Below are 23,002 nucleotides of genomic sequence, written 5' to 3'. Positions count from 1 at the left end.
ATGCACCTGCCAGATCCCACCCAGCTAGGTCCCGGCTCCCAGCCCTGGGGAGGGGGAAAGGCCCACAGGGAGGTGTGACTGATGACTACTGCTGTGTCATGGTTCTGCGCCAGCTTCCCTACCACTATGACTGGGAGCAACACTGTCCCCACCTTGAGAGTGAGGCCCCTGGTTCCCCCTCCCAATACACACCCACACCCCTCCCTCCAGCACCCCCCAGGTACCTCCACCCCTGGCAGTGTCCTGTCTTTGGGAACCAGAAATATGGTAACCCTAGATCAAGTTCACTTGATTCGAACCATAACAGAGGCAAATTAGGGCAATGTTTAGATTTTTTGAAACCCACGATGATAAACTGCATTCATTCAATTACACTCATGAAAACATTTCTATTTCTAAAGATGTTTTTATCTAATTTTTGTGGGTTTTATATATGACACCTATGTTTCCTCCCCCCCCCCCCCCCCCCAAAAAAATCTGTTGTGATTTAACTCCCTGGTGTGTTTTCTTGGTGCAAACTGAGAGAGAAATACAAAACCAGCATAAGCAATTCAAAGGAAACTAGTTTAAGTTTTTTGTTTAAATGTTCTATGGACAACATAAGTAAAGATTAACTGAGTAGCTTTTACCTCAAATTTTTGTATTTTTTTTAAAGAAAAGCATATGAAGAAAAATATTCTCTGTAGTACACTAATTGCATCGTCTAAATTCAGTGGTTATTCACTGTAAGCGTCTGCAGTGTCAGACAGGAAATGAAAACATGTTAAAAACAGAATGACTTATAAGGTGCTTGAGCATACATTGCATTTTCCTTTCAAAAGGACACATCAGATTTAACCTACTTGGAGAACTCCAAAGGTTTCAACTAACTTGGCTGGGTGGGGGGAGAGAAATCCCCCACATTTTCCCTTTGGGCTGAAATGCAGCATCAGCAAAATAAGACTATAAGGAATCTTCCCGAGAATGTTCTAAGGGAAAGGAAATGTGTTAAGAATGGAAAGACTTATAAGAATGGAATGATCTGACGTCTCAGGATCCTAACCCCTTCCCAGTGACCTCCATCTGATATTCTGTTTGGTTACATTTAAGGGTTAATTACAAACAAGTGTTAAAAAAGCCAAAGGCCAACAGAGTTTGCAACCTCAAATCCTGCAACATTAAAAAACTTAAAACAAAACTAATTGGAAATGGATGCAGGGGCCTTTGAGCTTCACCACAGACATCCATGCCCTGAAGGAGGCCAGGTTCCCTTGTTCTATTCCCCAAACCAAATTGGTGGTGTAGTAAACAATCCTGCAGAGACACAATTACAGCAAATGCCTTGGAATCAAGAAATGACTGTACCTTGTAAGGCCAATGAGGCATCCTGAGCCAGACCAGGAGGGACAGCAACAGCAACAAATCTCAGTAACAGGACTTGAGTCTTCCCAGGCTGTAGAGGAACTGACCAAGGTAGCTGTGCTTTATAAAGGACCAGGCATTGTTCTCTCAAGGTGCCCTTTCTGATGCAATCAAGTTGCCATTGACTGGATTTGAATTCCTGGGGTGTTTCTCCCACAAACTAACCAACATACTCTTCCATCCCAATTCTGAGGTTCTTACTCAGTAAAACTGCTATTGACACAGACAGGTCTGGTTTTCTTATGGGATTGTACAGCACCTAGGACATATGCCTGTGTGCTGAGCACCTTTTAATGCAAGGGGCCAAGTTTGATGTTTTTGGCCTAAGACACTTTGTGACTCCCTCAACTCGTTTGCTCAACATGCCTCCATGTGTTTAAAAAAAAAAAAAAATCCCAAACCTCCAGCAAGGCCGTGTCCTTTGTGCGTTGCCATCCGTACACAAGTAACTGTCCCATTAACTACAGGCTTTGAGAGCCCCTGTTTCTGATACTTCTCAACCAGTCATTCCCAGTGTGTATTCAGCCTTGATAAGCAGTGGAATTCTGTTGTCCGAGCATTATGATTTCCTTGGAGCAGGAGTTTTGGTCAGGAGGATATTAGTTTGCCAGGCCTCCCTTGAACTACATGATACATGGTGGTGGTGGTGTGTTGTTTTTTTTCTGAGCCTGGAATTTTGCATTTCAGGATCCCCAGAGGCCATTATTTTCTTTTGGGAGTGAACGACCCATTGGTGACTCATGGGAGAGAGAAAACCAGCTCGAACCTGAGAGTGGGGTTTGCTAAGTGGGAATGGTATTTCAATCTGACAGTGATTGGCAGGTCCTGATATGGGGGCCTGGCTTGAACCAGGCAGTGTTGCTGAGTCTGTGAATTGGAAGTTGGGGATGAAGGGCCTGGTGCTCGCCTCACTTTATGGGACGGCAGGGGAGCCAGAGTTGGGATGTGAGTCACTGATGTGGGAGTCGCAGATGTGGGTAAGGGACTTGGCACCTTCTTTACATGCCCTTCCCCTGCCTGGTATCCCTGGGAATCCCCACAGCAGGTTGGGGCTTCCCAGCCCAGATGGGGACAGGCTGGGAGCAGGAAGTTTCCATGGCTTTCTCCACTCCTCTCCCCAAGACATTGGGCATCTCGATACAAATCTACTTCGGAGATAATGCTGCTAGGAGCAGCAGTGAGTCCTCTCCAGGCCTGCCAGCCTGCTCCACGGGGAGGGGAATGATGTGGGGTCCAGCAATGGACAGCTGTACTGGTGGAGCAGGATGGAGACTTTGGAAAGCCATTGAGAGCTTGGCTCTCTGCAGGGCTGCCCCAAGATCTCAAAGGCACTGAAGAATTTCTAGGCTGCAGACACTGCTTCCTTGGAGGGAACCTTCCCACTGCCCAGAAGTGACCTCTCTGACCTCTCATGTAACTTGAGAATACCAGTCACTGTTCATCCCCTTCACCCACTGCCCCTCCTTGGCCAGTCATTTAAAAAACCCCACATTTCTCCCATGATGGTGACCAGCAGTGAGAATGGCACGAACAATCCCTATCCTGTCAACCTGCAAAGCCACCCACTTCTGGATTTCCCAGTCCACCTATGCCTGGCTTTTAGGCTTCAGTCCAGCATGAGGAGCTCTAGTGCAGGGTCCGGAGCCTGTGAAGAATCTCACTGACAGGGCTCCATGCCACTAGATCGAAGATGGGCCCTAGGGCTGTAAGCTCTTTGGGCAGGCTTGGCTTTTACTTCCCTGCCTCATACAGCTCTTTGCGCATTGCTGGTGCTAAGCAAATAATAGACACTGCAAAGTTTCTAGCTGACTTCCCCCTCTCCCTTGGGCTCTCTCAGAAAGGGGGACAAAATGGCTCTAACAAATAATGGCTGCCATATGTCAATTCAGTCAGAGGTTTTGGTTCTCAGGGATGGTGGGATTTTCACAAGAAACACACTTCTGTCTGAAAACACACTTTCCTTACTACTCCCAGTCACACCGCAGCTCACCAGGATGGTAAGAAATCAAAATGAAATCTCTGCTTGCTCAGTTTCTTTATTCTGTCAATACAATGGCACTTTGTCTGTAGTCACTTTTACCTTTATATGTCAGTCTTTTCTCCTTTGCTGGACAGGACATCAGTTGTTCCTGTGGACTGTTCGCAGCAAAAGTGGAGTAAAACATGCTTTTGCAAAACCATAAAAATAATCGGGGTGTGGGGTGGAGGTGGGGAGCATGATTAGTCCCTGAAAGTCCTTTTTAAATGTTTATTTTACTCTGATTAGTTTCACTTTGAAAGTGTCATGTTAACAGGTAGAATCCTGCTGTTGGCTGTTGTATTGAAAAATATCTTCTGAAATTCACCTCATCCAATGTTATGTTGAATCAATTAGTGTTCCTGGCCCTGCTGTGGGTATGAAGAGTTCTTATTTTCTGTTCTCCCCCGGGATTGCTACAGAAGGTAAACTTCAATTTAAACACATTTCATAATAATTTTCTAGACCATCTGTTCATAAATAAATCCTTCAGTCTGTGACCCAATGCAGGGCAAACTAACTAACTGCCTCTACAGTCAGTCAGCTTGAAACAGCTGAGGGGCCTGAGTCTATAGCCATTGAAGTCCAGAGGAGTCATTTTACGGACTTCAAAGGGCTTTGGATCAACTTCTAGCAGAGGTGTCAACTGCCCAATTCATCTCAATGGGGTGTTAACTGTCAAATCTCCTAGCAGCTGAGGTGGCCTCATTTCACTGCTGTTTGCCTTGGTGACAATATCCAGGCTGCTAATGAGCTTTTCCACTGGGGTTTGCAATTTTCATTCCTTTGAAAGATTTTTGCAGTATGAAGATGGGGATGATATTGACATGCTTTGGTGGTAAGATTGAGTGGGCATGGTGGTAAATGTCTGAGGTATAACAGTGGTTCCCAAAATGTTAGGTCAAATCCATGGAAATAAACTGCACAACAATTTGAGATGGTATTTTATGTAACTACATACACCACATTTACAATGACAAGCTTTTATTCAATGCAAGGGAATTAATTTTCAGTGGTGCAACTGTAACCCACACATCTTCTGGGTGTGGTGTTCTGTCCCATCTAGCGGCACGGGGGTGGGGGGCGAGAGAGAGATTATGAGTCTGCTCTACAGCTTTAACTAACAGTCAGTTGGTTTTCAGCTCATGCTGTAGAGGCTCATGCACTAAACTCCAGAGGTCCCTGGTTTGATGCTGCCAACCGGGTCCATCAGTGTTACACAACGATAACAAAATATTGATGCGAACAAGTGAGCCATTACTTTGCTTAAAAGTACACACTGACACACTGGTACCTTCCTCCCTGCCCCCCAAGCTAGAAACCTCAGGCTTAATGTATAACAGGTGCATTGGGATCCTTGGAGCTAGAGAGAAGCTGGGGGTTAGTAACCAACTTGAAAATATTTATCAGTGCTGGAGGGTAGTTTGACAGACCTTGACTAAAACAGAACAGTCTCAATAAGACCTATCATACCAGCACGTATGAGAGACTGACGCTGTGATCTGAGCAGCAGAACCTGCTCTGCGCATATTCATTTGGCTCATGTTGATGTCTTTATAGCCTTTTCTTGTTGGAATCCTTTTTTGTGCCCCTACTGCTAATTGCCAGAGTATGATTACATTTCTCTAAAGCACACCAATAAGAATACCAGGAGATTTTCTAACCATAATTCCTACTCATAATATTTACCTCCACCAAAAATAAATCCAGTATTAACATGCAAAACCCCTTGAACTGTCTAATCTGTTTAAGGCACCTATACTGTGCTCATGACCATGCAGAGTGAGGGTCTTATCAACATTTGGTAAATATCTTTTGGCAGCACTGCTACAATTGTGGTTTAACTTGGTTAAAACTGTGGCCTCCCGGAGAGCAAACCCACTGAGTGCCTGATCCTGCCAGCATAACTCAGGCACAGCTCCCCTTGGAGCCATAGGGAGATTGCCAGAGCTGACTTGTTTCTCAGGATTTTCTTTATGCTGCTGTGGCATCCAAAACCGTGGCACAGGGGGGAGCTGTGCTGTTACGACTGCCCTGTAGACACAACCAGGCTTCTGCTCTTCCGGGATCGCATGAGGTTGTTGATCTGGATTTTGAGGTTACTATAGTCTTTGCCTGCCAGCTCTGGCTTCTGCTTCTTTGCTGCTTTGAACGCTGCATTCACCAGATTGGGTGACAGGGCGGCTTTCTGGTGCGTGCCGGACACATTGGCCTTTCCCCGCCACTGCTGGTAATAATCCTGCAGCATTGTGTCTCTGAACACTGCCAGGGCATACTTGGCAATGTCCCCCTTGGCCTCCTCAAACAGTCTCCTGTCCTCCTTGGGGGAGATGTGCAGGAGGGAGCTGTCAGGTATGCTGGCTGCTGTAGCAGGGTTATGGGGCAGGGATTGCTTGTCGGAGGCAGATGGAGCCTCTCCTGATTTCACATCCCCAGGGTGTATAGCTGACAAGCCTCAGTCCCCTCACAGTCCACTGGCCGTGTGTCATTGACCTCTGCCACTTTGGGAATTAGGACCACACCTGTGGTGTGTACAGCCTCATCTGGGGTTGGGGCTTGCTTGAGGCCTGCCAGTCTGGATTCCATGATGGACATTTTCTCTGTCAACTCCTCAGCATGCTCCTCTAGCCTCTGGTTCTCCTCTCTTGTTGCAGCACCTGGCATGGCATCCAGATGGCAGCATCCCTAGAAAGCAGTGAGGGTTTAAGGTGACACCTGTTGGTAAGGGTTTCCCCCAGCATTGGTGTTATTCTGCAGATTCTTTCGGTTGGCTCTAGGTTCAGCTGAGAGGCTTTGCCCTTGCACCTGAAACATGAATTAAAAAAAAAAAAGAAGCAGCTTAGTGTGCAGTCTGCATGCAACACAACAGGCCTATCACTGTGCATTGTGTGTGTAGGTTTCTAAAATGGGAATACACAACACCTGTTCATCCAGCCCTGTATCCTGGAAGTGCTTACATCCATGTTTCACTTGATGCATGTGACTTGTCCTGTTGTAAGTACCTGCAGGATTGTGCCCCGAGTTGATAAAGGGCAGCCTCCCATTGCATTACTTGGTTGGAACAGGGTCCCCATAGAGAAGCCAGTGCTATCTTAGCGTGTGATTTCAACCCCAGCATCACTGCCTGAAGCTCATGCCCTGGTGCTCTGGGTGCACGTGTACAACCTCCACTTGACCTGCACCAGCCAACACTCGAGTTTCTAACACAGGGTGTCAGGTGTGGTGGGTGCAGCTGAACACTGAAAAATCCTGCAGAGAAACAATTACAGCAAAGGCCTTGGAATCAGGAAATGACAGTACCTTGCTATTCCATGAGGCACCCTGAGGCCGGAACAGGAGGGGTATCAAGATTTTTTTTTTTAGTCCCTAACAGAGCACCCAGCACAAAACCAGCTGTTCCATCCCTGGTATGGATATTATCAAAGAAGAATAATGACAAGGCTTTCCCAGAGACCAGAGCAGTGGGGATGGGGAAGTCACAGACAGAGGGAAATATGGCTATATGGGATAGAACAGTCCACCATTAACATTTAATGTCGAGCTTTATTCCCATGAAAGAACCTTTCAAATGAATGAAACTTGAAAACCCCAGTGCCTGGATATTGCCTCCAACACAAAGAGCAGTGCAAGAGGTATCAATGGGGCCACCTCAGCTGCCAGAAGGAGGTTTCACAGTGAATACCCCATTGAGATGAATGGACCAGTTTTCACACCTCTACTAGAAACTGATCCAAAGCCCTTTGAAGTCCATAATGATGACTCTTGATATCAGTGGACTCAGGCCTCTCCAGTTGTTTGGTTGTTTGTCTGCAAGGTCAGTGAGGTTTTTCCATTACCCTGCATTGGGTCACAGACTGAAGGATTTGTTTACAGCCAGACGGGCTAGAAAATTATTATAAAATGTGTTTCAGCTGAACATAAGAGTGGCCATATTGGGTCAGACCAAAGGTCCATCTAGCCTAGTGTCCTGCCTCCCGACAATGGCCAGTGCCAGGTGCCCCACAGGGAATGATCAGAACAGGTCATCAATAAATGATCCATATCCTGTCAACCATTCCCAGCTTCTGGCAAAGAGAGGCTAGGGATACCATCCCTGCCCATCAATGGCCTATCCTCCATGAACTTATCTACCGGTAATTCTTTTTTGAACCCTCTACCTTCTGTAGAGAACACTGGGGAGACCAGGAAATACAATCACATTTTATCCCTGAAAGATGTTTTTCTCCCTGTTATTGTGAAGCACCCACAGAACAACAGGGAAACAGATTGCTGCTGTTCACAATAAAGTAACTTACTGTTCAGGGGAAATAGTGAAAGTGATAAAGGACAAAGTGTCTGCCAATGAACACAGTAAACAACTGAGCAAGCAGATATTTCATTGTGTTCTCTTGCCATCTTGGAGACCTTAGTTGTGCCTGGGAGTAGTAAGGAAAGTGGGTTTTCAGACACAAGTGTTTTTAGTGTGGAAAACCCCAACATATCTGAATCCTCTCACTTATATGCGCCTATGGCAGCCTTTATTCCTTAAAGCCATTTTGTCCCCCCTTCTGAGAGAGCCTAGGGGAGAGGGGGAAGTCGGCTGGACACTTATCGGTGTCTATTATTTGGTTAGCACCAGCAATGTGCAAAGAGCTGTATGAGGCAGGGAAGTAAAAGCTACGCCTGCCCGAAGAGCTTACAGCCCAAGGGCCCATCTTAGATCTAGTGGTGTGGAGCCCTGTCAGTGAGATTCTTCACAGGCCCCAAAACTGCACTAGAAGTCCTCCTGCAGGACTGAAGACTAAAAGCCAGGCTTGAAGAGGTTGAAATCCAGGGGTGTGGGTGGGTGATGGCGGGGCAGGGAGGCTTAAACCTTAGGGTTTAGGAATTATCTGTGGAATTGTGATTTCTGGTCGGCATCATGGAGGGAAGTGTTTATTTTGTTTCTAGGCCTTGGAGCACAGAGATGGGAAGGACATTGCACACACAGGGGCCGTGGGGATGTCACAGGGCCAATGGAGTGTGGGGAGACTGAGACCAACTCGTCATCTGGCCACCTGTCCCTGAGGCTGTGGAATCAGGAGAGACTCCGTCCTCCTCAGTGGAAAAGTTCCTGCCCAATAGCCCTCCCACAGGCCATAGCGTTTGTAATGAGGCCCTGTGAGGCTGGAGAGATCAAATATAAGTAGAGGAGAGGGCAAAGGGTTAACTCCTCGACCCCGCTACAGCTCCTAGAAAGCTGACCACTGACAGCCTCGCTGCAAAACTCTTGGCCCATTCCCGACAGCTTTCTGCTTGTGTGTTTGCATCTCAGGACCACCCCTGATCCCACTGCCCTGTCATGGCCAGGGGCCCAGCTGGGGTTCCTGGGTAAGCCCACTCCAGCCACTCTGCTCTCCAGTCACTGAGGGCAGCTGAGGGATGTCTGCAGCACAAAAGGGCCATGGAGATCTTGCCAGTTGGTTTTGGATGAAAATATTCTCATAGGGACATTTCAGTCACTGTTAAACCTCAGATATGAAATAAAACCAGCCCTGACCTGTTACTGATAGGGACTGAGTAAAATATGAATATTTTTAAGGCCCTAATATAAACAATCTGGGTAAACAAAGATGTTTGTATTTTCCTCAGCTGGAACAGTAGAAGTAGACTGGTATTTTTAAGATCAATTAGGTTTGTATGATATTGATGTGAAATTAACTTCTTGATTCTAACAATAATAGCGGGTACCTTTGATGTTTTAAAAATAACAAGACAGTTAACCTCATTCATTCAATTATGTTCACTAAAAATATTTCTATTTATGTCAAGGATTTCTGAACCAAAAATTGATGTAGGCTTTCTTTAAAAAAAAATCACACGTACAGGAAGAGTCTAACTAAAGATAAGCCTATAATGTTTTTGGTTTTGTTTTTTTTCGTGGTAACGGGTTCCCAGATGATTTAAATAGTCATTCTCCTGCAGCGTTTACAACTCAAACATTGCAGCATTTTGCTAGTGCATGAGACCCAGGGAAGGAACTGTCGACTGGGTTTTCACTGGGCAAACTGAAAGGCAAAAAGGAAACAGCATAAACAGTTAACACTGAACTAGTTTTTAATATCTGTTTAAATGCTCTGTAATTTAGCAAGACAGGTTAAGATGACTGGGTAACATTCGCTGCAGCATTGTCCATGTAACAGAAAAGTGCATGTAGGAAATACTGATAATATTGGAGTAATAAAACTGTATGGGAGCCATGCCCCAGGATTCAAATCCAGCCAGTGATGACTTGATTGCATCAGAATGGGATCTTCCAGAAAAACAATGCCTGGTCCTGTATAAAGCTCAGCTACCTTGGTCAGTTCCTCTAATGCCTCTGAAGACTTTGGTTCTGTTGCTGCATTCCTTGCCAGTGCTGTCCTTCTGCTCTGGCTGTAGGATGTCTCCTAAGAATAAGGTACAGTCATTTCCTGATTCCAAGGCCTTTGCTGGTGTTTGTCTTTCTGCAAGATTGTATATCCCACAGTGAGTTTGGTTTGGGGAAGGGAAAGGAAAGGAAGGGAAGGGGGCAGGGGGGGAGAACTGGCCTCCTTCCTGTCATGAATGGCTGAGGTGAAGCACAAATCTTCTCTTCTGTTTTTAATCAGTTTAACTTTGTTTCCTAATGGTGTGGGGTTGGGGTTGTCATAGCAACTGATTTCACTGGCATTTTAAAATCAAGCAGGGCAAATCTGACATGTCCTTTTTTAAAAGCAAATTGCAGATGAATCCTAAACTAAATCAGAATCTGCAGTGTAATTTAACACTCAAGGGACTGAGAAAACTGTTTCTTAATGCTCTGGGGGAAAAGACTGTCCTTTATTATGGAATTGTACAGCCCCTAGCACAATGGGGCCCAAATTGGTTATGGCCTTTGGTCAGTACTGCAGTAATAATGATCTGATATGGTCTTTGCTGCACATTAACATGTTTCCTTTTCAAAACCTTCTACTGCATTGCTTTCTTCATAACTGAATGGGCCCGGGGAAGCAGCCAGTTCATCTGAGCCCCCGCCGCCCCCCAAGATCTTCTGCCTGATAATGCAGAGACGGGATTAGAAGTTACAGTGCCTCTTTGTCTGGAGAGAAATCTGTGGTTAGAAAGCAGGAGTTTGAACTGTTGTAAGAGCAAGGGTTTTTGTTTGTTTGTTTTGGGGTTTTTTTGGTTAAAAAAATAGCTTTGAAAGGTCTGTTTTTTTAAAAAAAAAAAACATTCAAATAGGAACTGCATTTCCCTACACATTACTGCATTTGTTATTGCAGACAGTCAGTGACTCGGTGATTAGTGTGTTCTATAAATATTTTCGCTGTGCACTTTTAAATAGACAGTGTTGTAGTACATTTTGCACACTAATCGTATGCTGGGAATAACAGAGTATTTGAACAACATTTAAAAATGAGTTTACTCTTCTGCTATTTTCTTTTTGCTTTTCTCTCTGCTTGCCCAGCAGCTTGTTTCTCCCCTGGTTCTCATGTACTTAAAACTTTGCATTATTTGACCCTATTATTGGAATCAACAAGTGAACTTGGTGTATATGATATTGATGTGAAATTGACGTTAGCACCCTACTTCCTAAAACTGACCCCTCTAGTTTTGTTATTCGGGCTGAGTTCTGGGCAGACGTATTATTTTTACCCAGATCATTTACATCTAAATGTTTAAACTATTTAACTCAGACCACGGCTGGAGGCAGCTTATCTGGAAGTGCAAACAAGGACCGTGTACGGCTGCATCCATAGCTGACAACCATAGCTGGCGAGGCCAGGCCAAGCTTAGCTTGTACTTGGTGTATCTGGAATGCCAGGGAGCGAGCTGTAGGCAGCGGTGCTGGTGTTGAAATCATCAGCTAAGACAACCTTGCCTCATCCATATGGCCCCTGTTCAAACAAATAATGCAGGGGGAGGCTGCCCCCAGGTCCTAATCCTGAATAGTGCTTACAATGGGACTGCTCATGTGTGTCCAGTGAAGCATGAGAGTAAGTGCTTTCAGGCCTGGATTAATAGGTGCTGTGTTCCTATTGCCCACCCCACCTGTATTAGAAATCTGTGCTCAGTGAACACAGAGTGGAAGGTCTACAGCAAGGGTTCGCAAACTGGGGATCAGGACCCCTCAGGGGGATCATGAGGTTATTACATGGGGGTTCGCGAGCTGTCAGCCTCCACCCCAACTCCCACTTTGCCTTGAGCATTTATAATGGTGTTAAATATATAAAAAAGTGTTTTTAATTTATAAGGGGGGGTCACACTCAGCGGCTTGCTATGTGAAAGGGGTCATCAGTACACAAGTTTGAGAACCACTGGTCTACAGTACTTCACACAGACTGCACACTGTTCTAACACTTTACTCTGTGTGTTTCAGGTGCAAGTGCAAAGCCTCCCAGCTGAGCAGAGAACTGAGAATAAGAATCCACAGAGTAACCCATCCCCACCGGAGCAAACATCCCTTCCAGGTGTCATCTTGAAACCCACACTGGCCTCCTGGGATGCAGCTGTCTGGACGCTGGGCCAGGAGCTGCAGCAAGCGGGGAGAGAGAATCAGAGTCTTGGTGAGCATCTTGAGGACTTGACAAAGAGAGTGTCCACGATGGAATCCAGGCTGGCTGCTCTTGAGCGAACCCCACTCCCAGCTGTTGCTGGCCACCCCCCAGGCACTCTCCTGATTCCCAAGGTAGAGGAGATCCAGATACCCCTGGCAGAGATGGATGAAATGAGGGCAATGGATTGTGGGAGAACTGGAACCAATTTGCCAGCTGGACACCCTGAGGCTGTGGAATCAGGAGAGGTTCCATCTACCCCTGAGGGACAGTCCCCGCCCCATAACCCTCCTGCAGCAGCCAGCTTACCCAACAGCTCCCTCCTGCGCATCTCCCCCGAGGAGGACAGGAGACTGTTTGAGGAGGCCAAGGGCAACATTGCCAAGTATGCCCTGGCAGTGTTCAGACACATGATGCCTCGGGATTATTACCAGCAGTGGCGGGGAAAGGCCAATGTGTCCGGCACGCACCAGAAAGCTGCCCTGTCACCCAATCTGGTAAATGCAGCGTTCAAAGCGGCAAAGAGATGGAAGCCAAAGCTGGCAGGCAAAGACTATAGTAACATCAAAATCCAGATCAACAACTTCATGCGATCCCGGAAGAGCAGAAGCCTGGTTGTGTCTACAGGACAGATGTAACAGCTCCCCCCCAGTACCCGGGCTTTGGATCCTTCCTATAGAAGAGTTAAGAAAATCCTGGGAAACCTATCACCGCTGGGAATCTCTCCATGGCTCCAAGGGGAGCTGTGCCTGAGTTATGACTGCAGGATCAGGCACTCAGTGTTGTGCAGATCTCATGAGTTTGCTCTTTGGCAGGCCACAATTTTATCCCAATTACAACATGAAGGGGACAAGCAGTGCTGCGAAAAGATATTTACCACATGTTGGTGAGACCTTCACTCTGCATGGTGATGAGCACAGTATGGGTGCCTTAAATAGATTAGATAGCTGAAGGGGTTTTTGCACATTTAATGGGGTGTAAGAATGATGTTTTAAAAAAAATCTCCTAGTATTGTTACTGATGTGTGTAGAGAAATGGAATCATAGTGTGGCAACAAGCACACAAGAAATTATCCTAAGAAGAACAAGCCCTAAAGACATCAAAATTAGTCAAACGAATGTGTGCAGAGCAACTGCAGTTCAGCTCACTGTGTCACTGTCTTATTCCTGCTGGTTTGCTGCTTTATGATAAATGTCTTATCGGGGCGCTGGAACAATTTGTGTAGCGGGCTTGGTGCTGAGAGCCACTGAACTACACTGTAAACCCTGTATATAATAGAATCACCTTCAAGCCAGAGGTGGGGCAGCACCCCTAGTTCCAGTACCTAGTCATCTTATGGAAACTGTTCTTGTTTAATAAAGTTCTGTCAAACTGCTCTCCAGCATTCAGAAATGCTTTAAGATTTGTTACTTGGCATCCCTCTAGCTCCAAGGATCCTAACGTATGTGTGTACAGGGTGTTTTTTTTTTTTTTTTTTAAACCAGTATGTAATTTTAAGAAAAGTAACGGCTCACTTGTTTGGAGGAAAATAATATTTTGTCATCGGTGCATCACTGAAATGAATTCCCTTGAATTGTATGAAAGCTTGTCATTGTGGTGCATAGCTCTAATAAAATACCTTCTCCAATTTTTGTGGGAAAATTTTGGGAACCCCTGTTAATCCTGAGATGTTTAATCCCCCCCCCAACCTCCAGCCCAGAGGATGTCAATATCATCCCCATTTCACACTGCAAAAACCTTTCAAATGAATGAAAGCCCAGTGGAAAAAGTTCAGTAGCAGCCTGGATATTGCCACCAAAGCAAACAGCTGTGAAAAAATTGTTGATGAGGCTGCCCCAGCTGCTCCGAGATTTGACAGTTAACACCCCATTGAGATGAATTGGGCAGTTGACACCTCTGCTAGAAGTTGATCTAAAGCCCTCTGAAGTTCATAACAAGATTCCTTTTAACTTCAGGTTTCAGAGTAACAGCCGTGTTAGTCTGTATTCGCAAAAAGAAAAGGAGTACTTGTGGCACCTTAGAGACTAACCAATTTATTTGAGCATAAGCTCAAATAAATTGATTAGTCTCTAAGGTGCCACAAGCACTCCTGTTCTTTTAACGTCAGTACAGACTCAGGCCCCTCAGCTGTTTAAGACCGATTGTAGAGGCAGTTAGTTAGTTTGCCCTGCATTGGGTCACAGACTGAAGGATTTATTTATGAACAGATGGGCTAGAAAATTATAAAATATGTTTAAATTGAAATTTACCTTCTGTAGCAATCCCTCTGGAGAGCAGGAAATAATAACTCTTCATGCCCACAGCAGGGCCAGGGGCACTAATTGATTCAACATAACATTGGATGAGGTGGATTTCAGAAGATATTTTTCAATAAAACAGCCAACAGCAGGATTCTACCTGTTAACATGACACTTTCAAAATGAAACTAACCAGAGTACAATAAGCATTTAAAGGGAATTGCAGGGGCTCATCCTGCTCCCCACCCTCCCTGATAATTTTTGTGGTTTTACCAAAAAAAAGTTTTTCCCCCCTTTTTCTGTGACAGATTCACAGGAACAACAGGGAAACTGCTCGCTGATGTCCTTTCCAACAAAGGAGACAGACTGTGTAAAAGTGACTACAGACAAAGTGCCATTGTATTGACAGAATAAAGAACCTGAGCAAGCAGAGATTTCATTTTAATTTCTTACCATCCTGGTGAGCTGCAGTGTGACTGGGAGTAGTAAGGAAAGTGTGTTTTCAGACAGAAGTGTGAAAATCTTGTGAAAATCCCACCATCCCTGAGATCCAAAACCTCTGACTGAATTGGCATATGGCAGCCATCATTCCTTACAGTTATGTTGTCTCCACTCCTGAGAGAGCCCAGGGTACAGGGGAGAGTCAGCTGGAAACTTTGCAGCATCTATTATTTGCTTAGCACCAGCAATGCGCACAGAGCAGTATGGGGCAGGGAAGTAAAAGCCAAGCTTGCCCAAAGAGCTTACAGCCCAAGGGCCTATCTTGCAACTAGATCTCGTGGTGTGGAGCCCTGTTAGTTAGATTTTCCAAATCTGCACTAGAGCTACTCCTGCAGGACTGAAGCCTAAGAGGCAGGCCTAGGTGGACTGGGAAGTCTAGACGTGGGATAGCTTTGCTGGCAGATGGGTAGGGGACTGTTTGTGCCATTCTCACTGCTGGTCAGCATCAGGGGAGAAGTGTTTTTTGTTGTTAAGAATGGCCTTGATGGCTGACGGGGCCTAGGGCCCTGGACTGGGGAGGGCTTTGAAGATGGGTGAAGGGGATGAACAGGGACTAACACTCTCCCTTTCAGGGAAGAGGTCAGAGGGAACACTTCTGGGCATGGGGCAGGGTTTCTCTACTGGTCCCTCTGCAGGAGTAGGGCCTGGAAACCTTGTGGTACCTCTGAGATCTTGACACATTTCTGCAGAGAGCCAACCCCTCAGGGGTTTTTTCCAACTTTTATCCTGTGCCACTTCTACAGCTGCCCATTGCTGGACCCCACATCATTCCCCTCCTTGGAGCAGGCCAGCAGGCTTGGAGAGGAGTGTCTGCTGCTCCTAGCAGCGTTAGCTCCAGAATAGCTTTGCACTGAGAGGCCCAATGTCTTAGGAGGGGAGAAAGCTATGGAAACTGCCTACTCCTAGCCTGCCCCCACCTGGGCTGAAAAGCCCCAACCTGTTGTGGGGATTCCCAGAGATACCAGGCAGGGGAAGGGCATGCAGGGAGGAGGTTGTGTCCCTTACCCACATCTGTGCCTCCCATCCCAACTCTGGCTCCCCTGCCATCCCATAAAGTGAGGTGAGCCCCAGGCTCTTCATCCCCAACTTCCCATTCACTGACTCAGCAAGACAGCCTGGTTCGAGCCAGGCCACAGTATCAGGGGCTGCCAATCCCTGTCAGATTGAAATACCATCCCCAGATAGTAACCTCCACTCTCAGATTCAGGCTGCTTCTGTCACTCCCTTGGGTCACCAATGGTTCGTTCACTCCCATAAGAAATAGTGGACTCTGGGGCTTGTTCCCATGTCAACTGAGTTCTCAGAATGCAAAATTCCAGGCTCAGCAAAACCACCCCCTGTTTAATGTTCCTCAAAGGAGCCCTGACAATGCAATATCCTGGTTACCAAAGCTCTTGCTCCGTATCCTTGCTCCAAGGACTTAACAAAGCTCAGACAAATGATGTCCACTGTTTGTTTATCTTCAGGGCTGAATACAGTTTGGGAATGTCCACAGAAATGGTGATTAACAAACCCTGTGGTTAATGGGACAGTCACTTTGTACAAGGATTGCAAAGCAGAGAGAACAATGGCCTTGCTGGAGGTTTTTAAATAGAGTGGCACATTGAGCAAACAAGGATGGGTTGAGGAAGCCACAAAGTGTCCAGCTAAAAACAACAGTTTGGGTCCTTACATTAGAGATGTAAGTGAAAGTGGCTTTTCCAAGCCACTCAGCCCCCAAACCCATTGTCCAAGAAAGTCAAATCCTGTCAATGGCAGTTTATCCCAGGAAGCACCTCAGAACTGAGATCAAAGGGTAAAAGCTCTAGCTTTCTACATGTTGGTTGCTTTCTGAAAGCCCTGCCCCCAAGATTCAAATCCAGCCAATGGTGACATGATCGCATCAGAATGGGAGCATAGAGTGCCTGGTCCTATATAAAGCACAACTACCTTGGTCAGTTCCTCTGTGGCCTCAGAAGGTTTGTGGCCTTTTGCTTGTCTTGCTGCTGTCCCTCCTATTCTGGTTTAGCAAGGTATGAGCAGTTTCTTTATTCCAATATCTATGCTGTAATCATCTCTCTGCAGTTTTGTTTGGGGAAGGGACTGGGGGAAACCGTCTGCCTTCGGGGTATAGATGTCTGAGGTGACCAAAGTGCAAAGGCCTCTCTTCTGTTTCTTCTTAGTTTAACTTTGTTTCCTAATGGTGGAGGTTTGGGGTTGTCATAGCAATAAATTTCACTGGCCTTTTGAAACCAAGCAGGACAAATTCAAAGTGTCCTTTGTTTAAAAATGAAAATGGCAGATGAATCCTAAACTAAATAACTTAACATAACCTAAGCAGCCACTAGAGGCACAGAGAAAAGTCTGTTTCTTATTGCCTTTGGTGCAGAGACTGTCCTTTATGAATTTATATAGCCCCTTGCACAATGCGGCCCAAACTGGTTATGGCCTTTGGGCAGTACTGCAGTATAAATGATCTTTGGTAGGTTTCACTGCATGTTAAAATGATTCCTTTTCAAAACGCTTTACTTTCTCCATAACTGAATGGTCTCAGAGACACAAGATGCGTGAGATAATATATTTTATTGGACCAGCTTCTGTTGGTGAAAGAAACAAGCTTTCAAGCTACACACAGCTCTCCTTCAGAACCAGCCCATTTATTGATTCCTCCCTGTAGCAGATTGCAGACTCACCACTGCAGTGCCTCTGGCTGGTTGCCTCAGGAATTAGCTCAATCTTCAGCCTTGGAGGGCCTCCTGCTGGCCAGGGTCTCACCTGCCTCAGGCCCCGTGTCCCTCCCAGACCCCAGTGCCCCTTACTCTGGGGTTCTGCCCCCAGCAGTCCCCACCCAGGGGAACCCCCAACCCCCTGTGTTCACCTTGCCTCAGTGGCTACTGCTAGTTGTCATCTAGCTCCCATTCATTCGGACAGACTACAGTCTGTAATGGCCACTCATCACTGGCAAGGGGGTAGGACCAGCTACCTCTACCTATTTCCAGGCTACACCCCTGCAGCCCCAGTACCTCTTTTAGGCCTTTAACAAGACCTGCAGCCTAGGGAGTTGCCAGGCTGGAGCTTCCCAGCTCCTCTTACCCTTCCCCAGCATTGCTCTGCTTCAGGTACCTTGCTCCCAGGCAGCTATCCCTTCCCACTCCAGGACTAGAGTGAGACTCCTTCAGCTCCTGGCTCCCAGCCCTCTTGTCAGGGCCAGCTGGGCCCTGATTGAGCTGGCCACACCTGTGGTCAGCTACTCCCTCAGCTGCTCTCACTCCTTTTATCCCAGCTGCAGCCTTCTTCCAGGCTGCTTTTAACCCCCTGTTCTGCTGGAGTGGGGTAGCCACCTCATTACACTCCCCAACAGGACCTTTTTCCTCATAATGTAGAGTAAGGCATCAGAAATTGCAGTGTCTCTTAGATTGCAAAGAACTGCAGGAGATATTTGCAGCTGTTATGTGGCTAACAGGACTTTCAGAGTTGTAAGATAAATTATTTTAAAACAGCTGTGAAAGTTCTGTTTTCTAATGCATTCAGTTTGGAGCTTCATTTCCTTACGTCCTACTCTACCAGACTATCTGCTTCCTATGTGATATTGTAGGCATTCTGTCAATGACTCCCTCCTATCTGTAATCAGATGTGCCTATTGGGGTATTTATAAATATTGTCTTAATGCACTTTTCTTTGGAATACACATTGTTGGAGTACACGTTATGAGTTAATCTTATGCTGTTAATTACAGAGCAGTTAAACAACTTAAAACCTAGTTTCCTTGTAGCTGTTTCCTGTATGCCTTTCTCTTAGCTTTCCCAGAAAAAAACAAGTAGTGAGTTTTCCTCCTGGTTCTCATACACCAGCTAAATGTTGCAATATTAGAGTTGTAAACACTGCAGGGGAATGATTCTTTAAATCATCATGGAATATTTTCACTTTTGGGGGGAGAGAGACATGCCTCACTCTACCCTCAATTTTTTTAGGGTTATCTTTAATTTGGCCCCACAGGTGTTTGTATTTTTTTTTAAAAAAAGAAGTCTGTATCAATTTCTGGTTAAAAATCGCTGATATAAATAGAAATATTTTCATGACATTAAGTGAATTAATGCAGTTTTTTTTTTAAATTTAAATATTCTTCTTATTTGAAACGATCATTGTTAGAATGGAGAAATTAATTGGGGCTGTATGCTATTGATGTGAAATTGACTTAAAGATACTGAAATTGACCAGCCTATGGTCACTGTCCAGATGAGCAAAAATTCAAATGTTAATTTACCCTGATAGAATTAAATTGTTTAAATTAGGGTCATAAAACTATCAGGGTTGTTTGGTTTGTTTGTTTTTACATCTGATGTGTAATTCAGCAGTGACTGAAATGTCCCTTTGAGGAAATTATGTTCCAAAACTAAAACCCAAAGCAACCAGCGGGGATTCCCACTGGCCTTTTTGTGCTGCAGACACCCCTGAGCAGCCCTCCACGACTGGAGAGTGGGTGGAGTGCGCATACACAGGACCCCCTGCACTCCTGACTATGCCATGATGGTGAATCTGTGCTGGCTCTGAATACGTACAGATGCACACATGTGTTGAGAATGGGCCAAGATTTCTTCAGAGAGGCCGTGGTTGCTATTCTTAGAACTATAAAGAGGCAGATGACCTGTCCCTTTTCCCTCCACACTGCTTATACCTGATCTCTCTCTCTTTACAGGGCTGCTCTGTGCCACAAATTATACCTGTGTCTGCAGCCAGACCAGTGCTGGATGCAGCTTAACTGCAAGTGTAGACGCAGACAGACAGCATTCAGCTGTTCCCTCTATTGACACCCTGTGTTAGAAACGGGAGCTTTGGCTAGTACAGGCCAAGCTTACGTCGTACTTGTGCAACCAGGGAGCGAGTGGTAGGCAGCGATGCTGGTGTCGAAATCACAGACTAAGACAGCATTGACTCCTCTGTGTGGCCCCTGTGCAAACCAAGTAGCGCAATGGGAGTCTGTCCTTTATCAGCTTGTGGCGCAATCCTGCAAGCACATACAATGAGACCACTCATGTGCATCAAGTGAAGAACAGGTGTAAGTGCTTGCAGGACACTGGCTTGGGTGAATAGATGTTGTGTGTTCCTGTCGCCCACCCCACCCCTATTAGAACCCTAAACACACCAAACACAGGGTGTATGGACAGACTATAGTCTTTCATGCGGGCTGCACACTAATCTGATACATTATTTATATGCGTTTCAATTGCAAAGAATCATTGCTGAGAGTGGAGCCCACCAGAAGGATTTGCCCATGATGGAGCAATCACCACCCGCAGGCATCTTCTTCAAACCATCGCTGCCGCGAGGGAACGCAACAGTCTGCTTCCTGATCCAGGTGCTGCAGCAAGTGACCAGAGAGAATCAGAGTCTAGGTGAGCGTGTCCAGGATTTGGCAAAGAAAGTGTCCACAATGGAGTCCAGACTGGCTGGTCTCGCTCGAGCCCCGTTCCCAGATGTGGCTGGCCACCCCACAGGCACTGTCCTGATTCCCAAGGTGGGGGAGATCCAGATACCCCTGGCAGAGATGGATGAAATGAGGGCAATGGATTGTGGGAGAATTGGAACCAACTTGCCAGCTGGACATCCTGAGGCTGTGGAATCAGGAGAGCTTCCATCTACCCCTGAGGGAAAGTCCCTGCCCCATAACCCTCCTGCAGCAGCCAGCATACCCAACAGCTCCCTCCTGCACATCTCCCCCAAGGAGGACAGGAGACTGTTTGAGGAGGCCAAGGGCGACATTGCCAAGTATGCCCTGGCAGTGTTCAGACACACGATGCCACGGGATTACCACCAGCGGTGGTGGGGAAAGGCCAATGTGTCCGGCACGCACCAGAAAGCTGCCCTGTCGCCCAATCTGGTGAATGCAGCGTTTAAAGCGGCAAAGAGACAGAAGCCAGAGCTGGCAGGCAAAGACTATAGTAACATCAAAATCCAGATCAACAACCTCATGCGATCCCGGAAGAGCAGAAGCCTGGTTGTGTCTACAGGGCATGTGTAACAGCACAGCTCCCCCCAGTACTCGGGGTTTGGATCCTTCCTATAGAAGAGTAAAGGAAATCCCAGGAAACCAGTCAGCATTGGGAATCTCCCTGGGGCTCCAATAGGAACAGTGCCTGAGTTATGATGGCAGAAACAGGCACTCAGTGTGGTACAAATTCCATGTGTTTGATCTTTGGGAGGCCACAGGTTTATCCCAGTTACAACTGGGGACAACTGTAACAGTGCTGCCAAAAGATATTTTCCAAATATTGGTAAGACCTTCATGACAGTGGTGATAAGCATTGCATACATGTCTCAATAGATTAGATGGTTGAAGGGTTTTTTTGCATGTTAATGTTGGGTATCTTCTTGGTGCAGGTAAAAATTACTAGGAATCAGGTCTACAGAGCTCCTAGTACTGTTATTGGTGTGCTGAGAGAAATATAATCGTACTGTGGTCATAAGGGCAAAAAACAATCCTAACAAAAGGCCGTAGAGACATCAAAATGAGTCAAATGAATGTGAGTAGAGCAAGTTCTGCAGGCGAGATCACTGTGTCACTGTCTCATTCCTTCTGGCTTTATGATAAAGTCCTTGTTGAAACTGTTCTTGTTCATTAGAAGTTCAAACTGCTTTCAAGCATTCAGATTAGTTTTATTATCAGTGAAATGTGTTCACCTGAATTGTATAAAAGCTTGTCATTGTAAATGCCCTGTGTGTAGTTTTAATAATATTAGTTCTCAGATTTTTGTGCAAATTCATTTTGATTGGATTTGACCTAAACTTTTGGGAACCGTTGTTAAGCCTTATACTCTTCCTACTTGCAAACCTCATCCACAAAGCATGTCCATATCAGACCCATTTTTTACTGATGAGTCACATAATCCATTTTGCCAGTGTGTTAAATAGATCTTATGCTGGCCCCCTGCACAGTCTGATGCCAGATAGTTTGCTGATCTTATGGGGTGAATTTGTCACTCACCAAAGTGTGTGCCATATATGCACACAAACCCCCATCAGGCTTGCTAAAGCCCCATGTACTGATTCAGAGGCTTATTAGACCCAGGGAATTTGTGCAATACCTCTGAAGGACCATAGCCTACATGGCAGAGAAATGGGAAATGTAAAGATGCTGGAGCAATTGGAAGTGCTTAAGGAGGTTTTATAAAATTTGCTCCTGTTTCCTTAATTTGTAAATTACACCCTTTTACAACCACATTCCATTCTCTGACCTGTCACTTCACCAATGCTTTCATTGCCTCTGATTTTGGCTGCATCCATCTGCGCTAGACATTTCCCACCATTGCTAGCAGCCATGCAATCCCACCCGTGCTAGCACTCAGGTAGACTGGGCACTCCTCACTTTTTAACCAGGAGGCACCTAACACTGCTCAAAGGAGGGTCTAGATAGATGACATGGTGCTTAGAATGGCAGCAGCTTGTCTCCACTAGGGCTTCCAATAGGGTTACCAGTGGAGTTGCTCCAGAGAGGAATTTCAAGGGAAAAGCCTAGGATAGCCCAGGGCTGTGTCTGTGCAAGGGAGGGTTTTAGTGGAGCAGGTATTTCTGTACCAGTGAGACAGAACGTATCAGCAGGCCCGGTCTTACCAGCATCAGCCTACGCATACATGGAGTTTGGGATATTGCTCTTGCTCTGAGAGCAGATTTTACTGCTTGCTTAGCTGTGTCTTTTATATGACCTGGCTTAGTTACACTAATTGTTTCCTCTTGCAGTAATACAGAGTATCTGAGGCTGTTCTAGCACTCAGAGCCAGCACCCAAGGATTTGGCCTTTTTTATGCAGGAGTAACCCTTTAGCTACCAGCAGGAGCCAGCAATCCATGTTGCTTAATCAGTGCTGACCCCTCTATGAAGATAAAGGCATGCAAGGGTTGCACCAATTGAGCTCATCAGGGTTTAATGCATGGGTCTCAAACACGCAGCCCACGGGGTTATTTTCTGCGACCCCCTGCCCCCCAGCATTTACCTAGAGCAGCTCTGGCCCGGCGAGCACCGGTGGCAGGGCAGGTTCCTTGCCTGCCTGCCCTGTCCCTGCGCTGCTCTGGGAAGTGGCCGGGACCTGGGCGAGGGGACACAGGGGTCTGTGTGTTCCCCTGGCCGCGCCTCCAGGTACCTTCCCTGAAGCTCCCAGGCCAATGGGATTTTGGGGAAGGGGTGGGAATGGGGGCAGGGAAGAGGTGGGAAGAGGCAGGTCAGGGGTGGGGCCTCACAGAAGGGGTGGGGCCTCATGGAAGGGGTGGAGTGGGGGGCGGGGCCGGGGCAGTGGGGAGGGGGTGGTCAGTGGTGCGGCCCTCGGGCCAACGTACTAGTCC

General features: G+C 46.4%; 1 protein-coding gene across 1 annotated transcript; it reads left to right on the top strand.

Annotated features, from left to right (window-relative positions):
- The first annotated feature begins 9,392 nt into the window (after nucleotides 1–9,392).
- On the top strand, nucleotides 9,393–13,328 carry LOC125622250 (uncharacterized). The gene is made up of 2 exons (XM_048820113.2): nucleotides 9,393–9,836; nucleotides 11,778–13,328. Exons 1-2 carry the CDS (start codon nucleotides 9,627–9,629, stop codon nucleotides 12,588–12,590), a joined length of 1,023 nt encoding a protein of 340 aa, XP_048676070.2. The 5' UTR covers nucleotides 9,393–9,626; the 3' UTR covers nucleotides 12,591–13,328.
- Nucleotides 13,329–23,002: the final 9,674 nt, after the last annotated feature.

This window comes from Caretta caretta, chromosome 13, assembly GCF_965140235.1.
Source record: "Caretta caretta isolate rCarCar2 chromosome 13, rCarCar1.hap1, whole genome shotgun sequence".
NCBI lineage: Eukaryota > Metazoa > Chordata > Testudines > Cheloniidae > Caretta > Caretta caretta.
The sequence above is the reverse complement of the archived record's forward strand: the minus strand, read 5'-3'. Positions and strand labels throughout refer to the sequence as shown.

What these genes read in the sequence shown, in the direction of transcription:
- LOC125622250 (XM_048820113.2), top strand. Translation starts at nt 9,627, where the DNA reads ATGGGAGCCATGCCCCAGGATTCAAATCCAGCCAGTGATGACTTGATT. An exon ending in GGATGTCTCCTAAGAATAAG is followed by an intron (nt 9,837 to 11,777) that starts GTACAGTCATTT and finishes TGTGTGTTTCAG; the next exon opens with GTGCAAGTGCAAAGCCTCCC.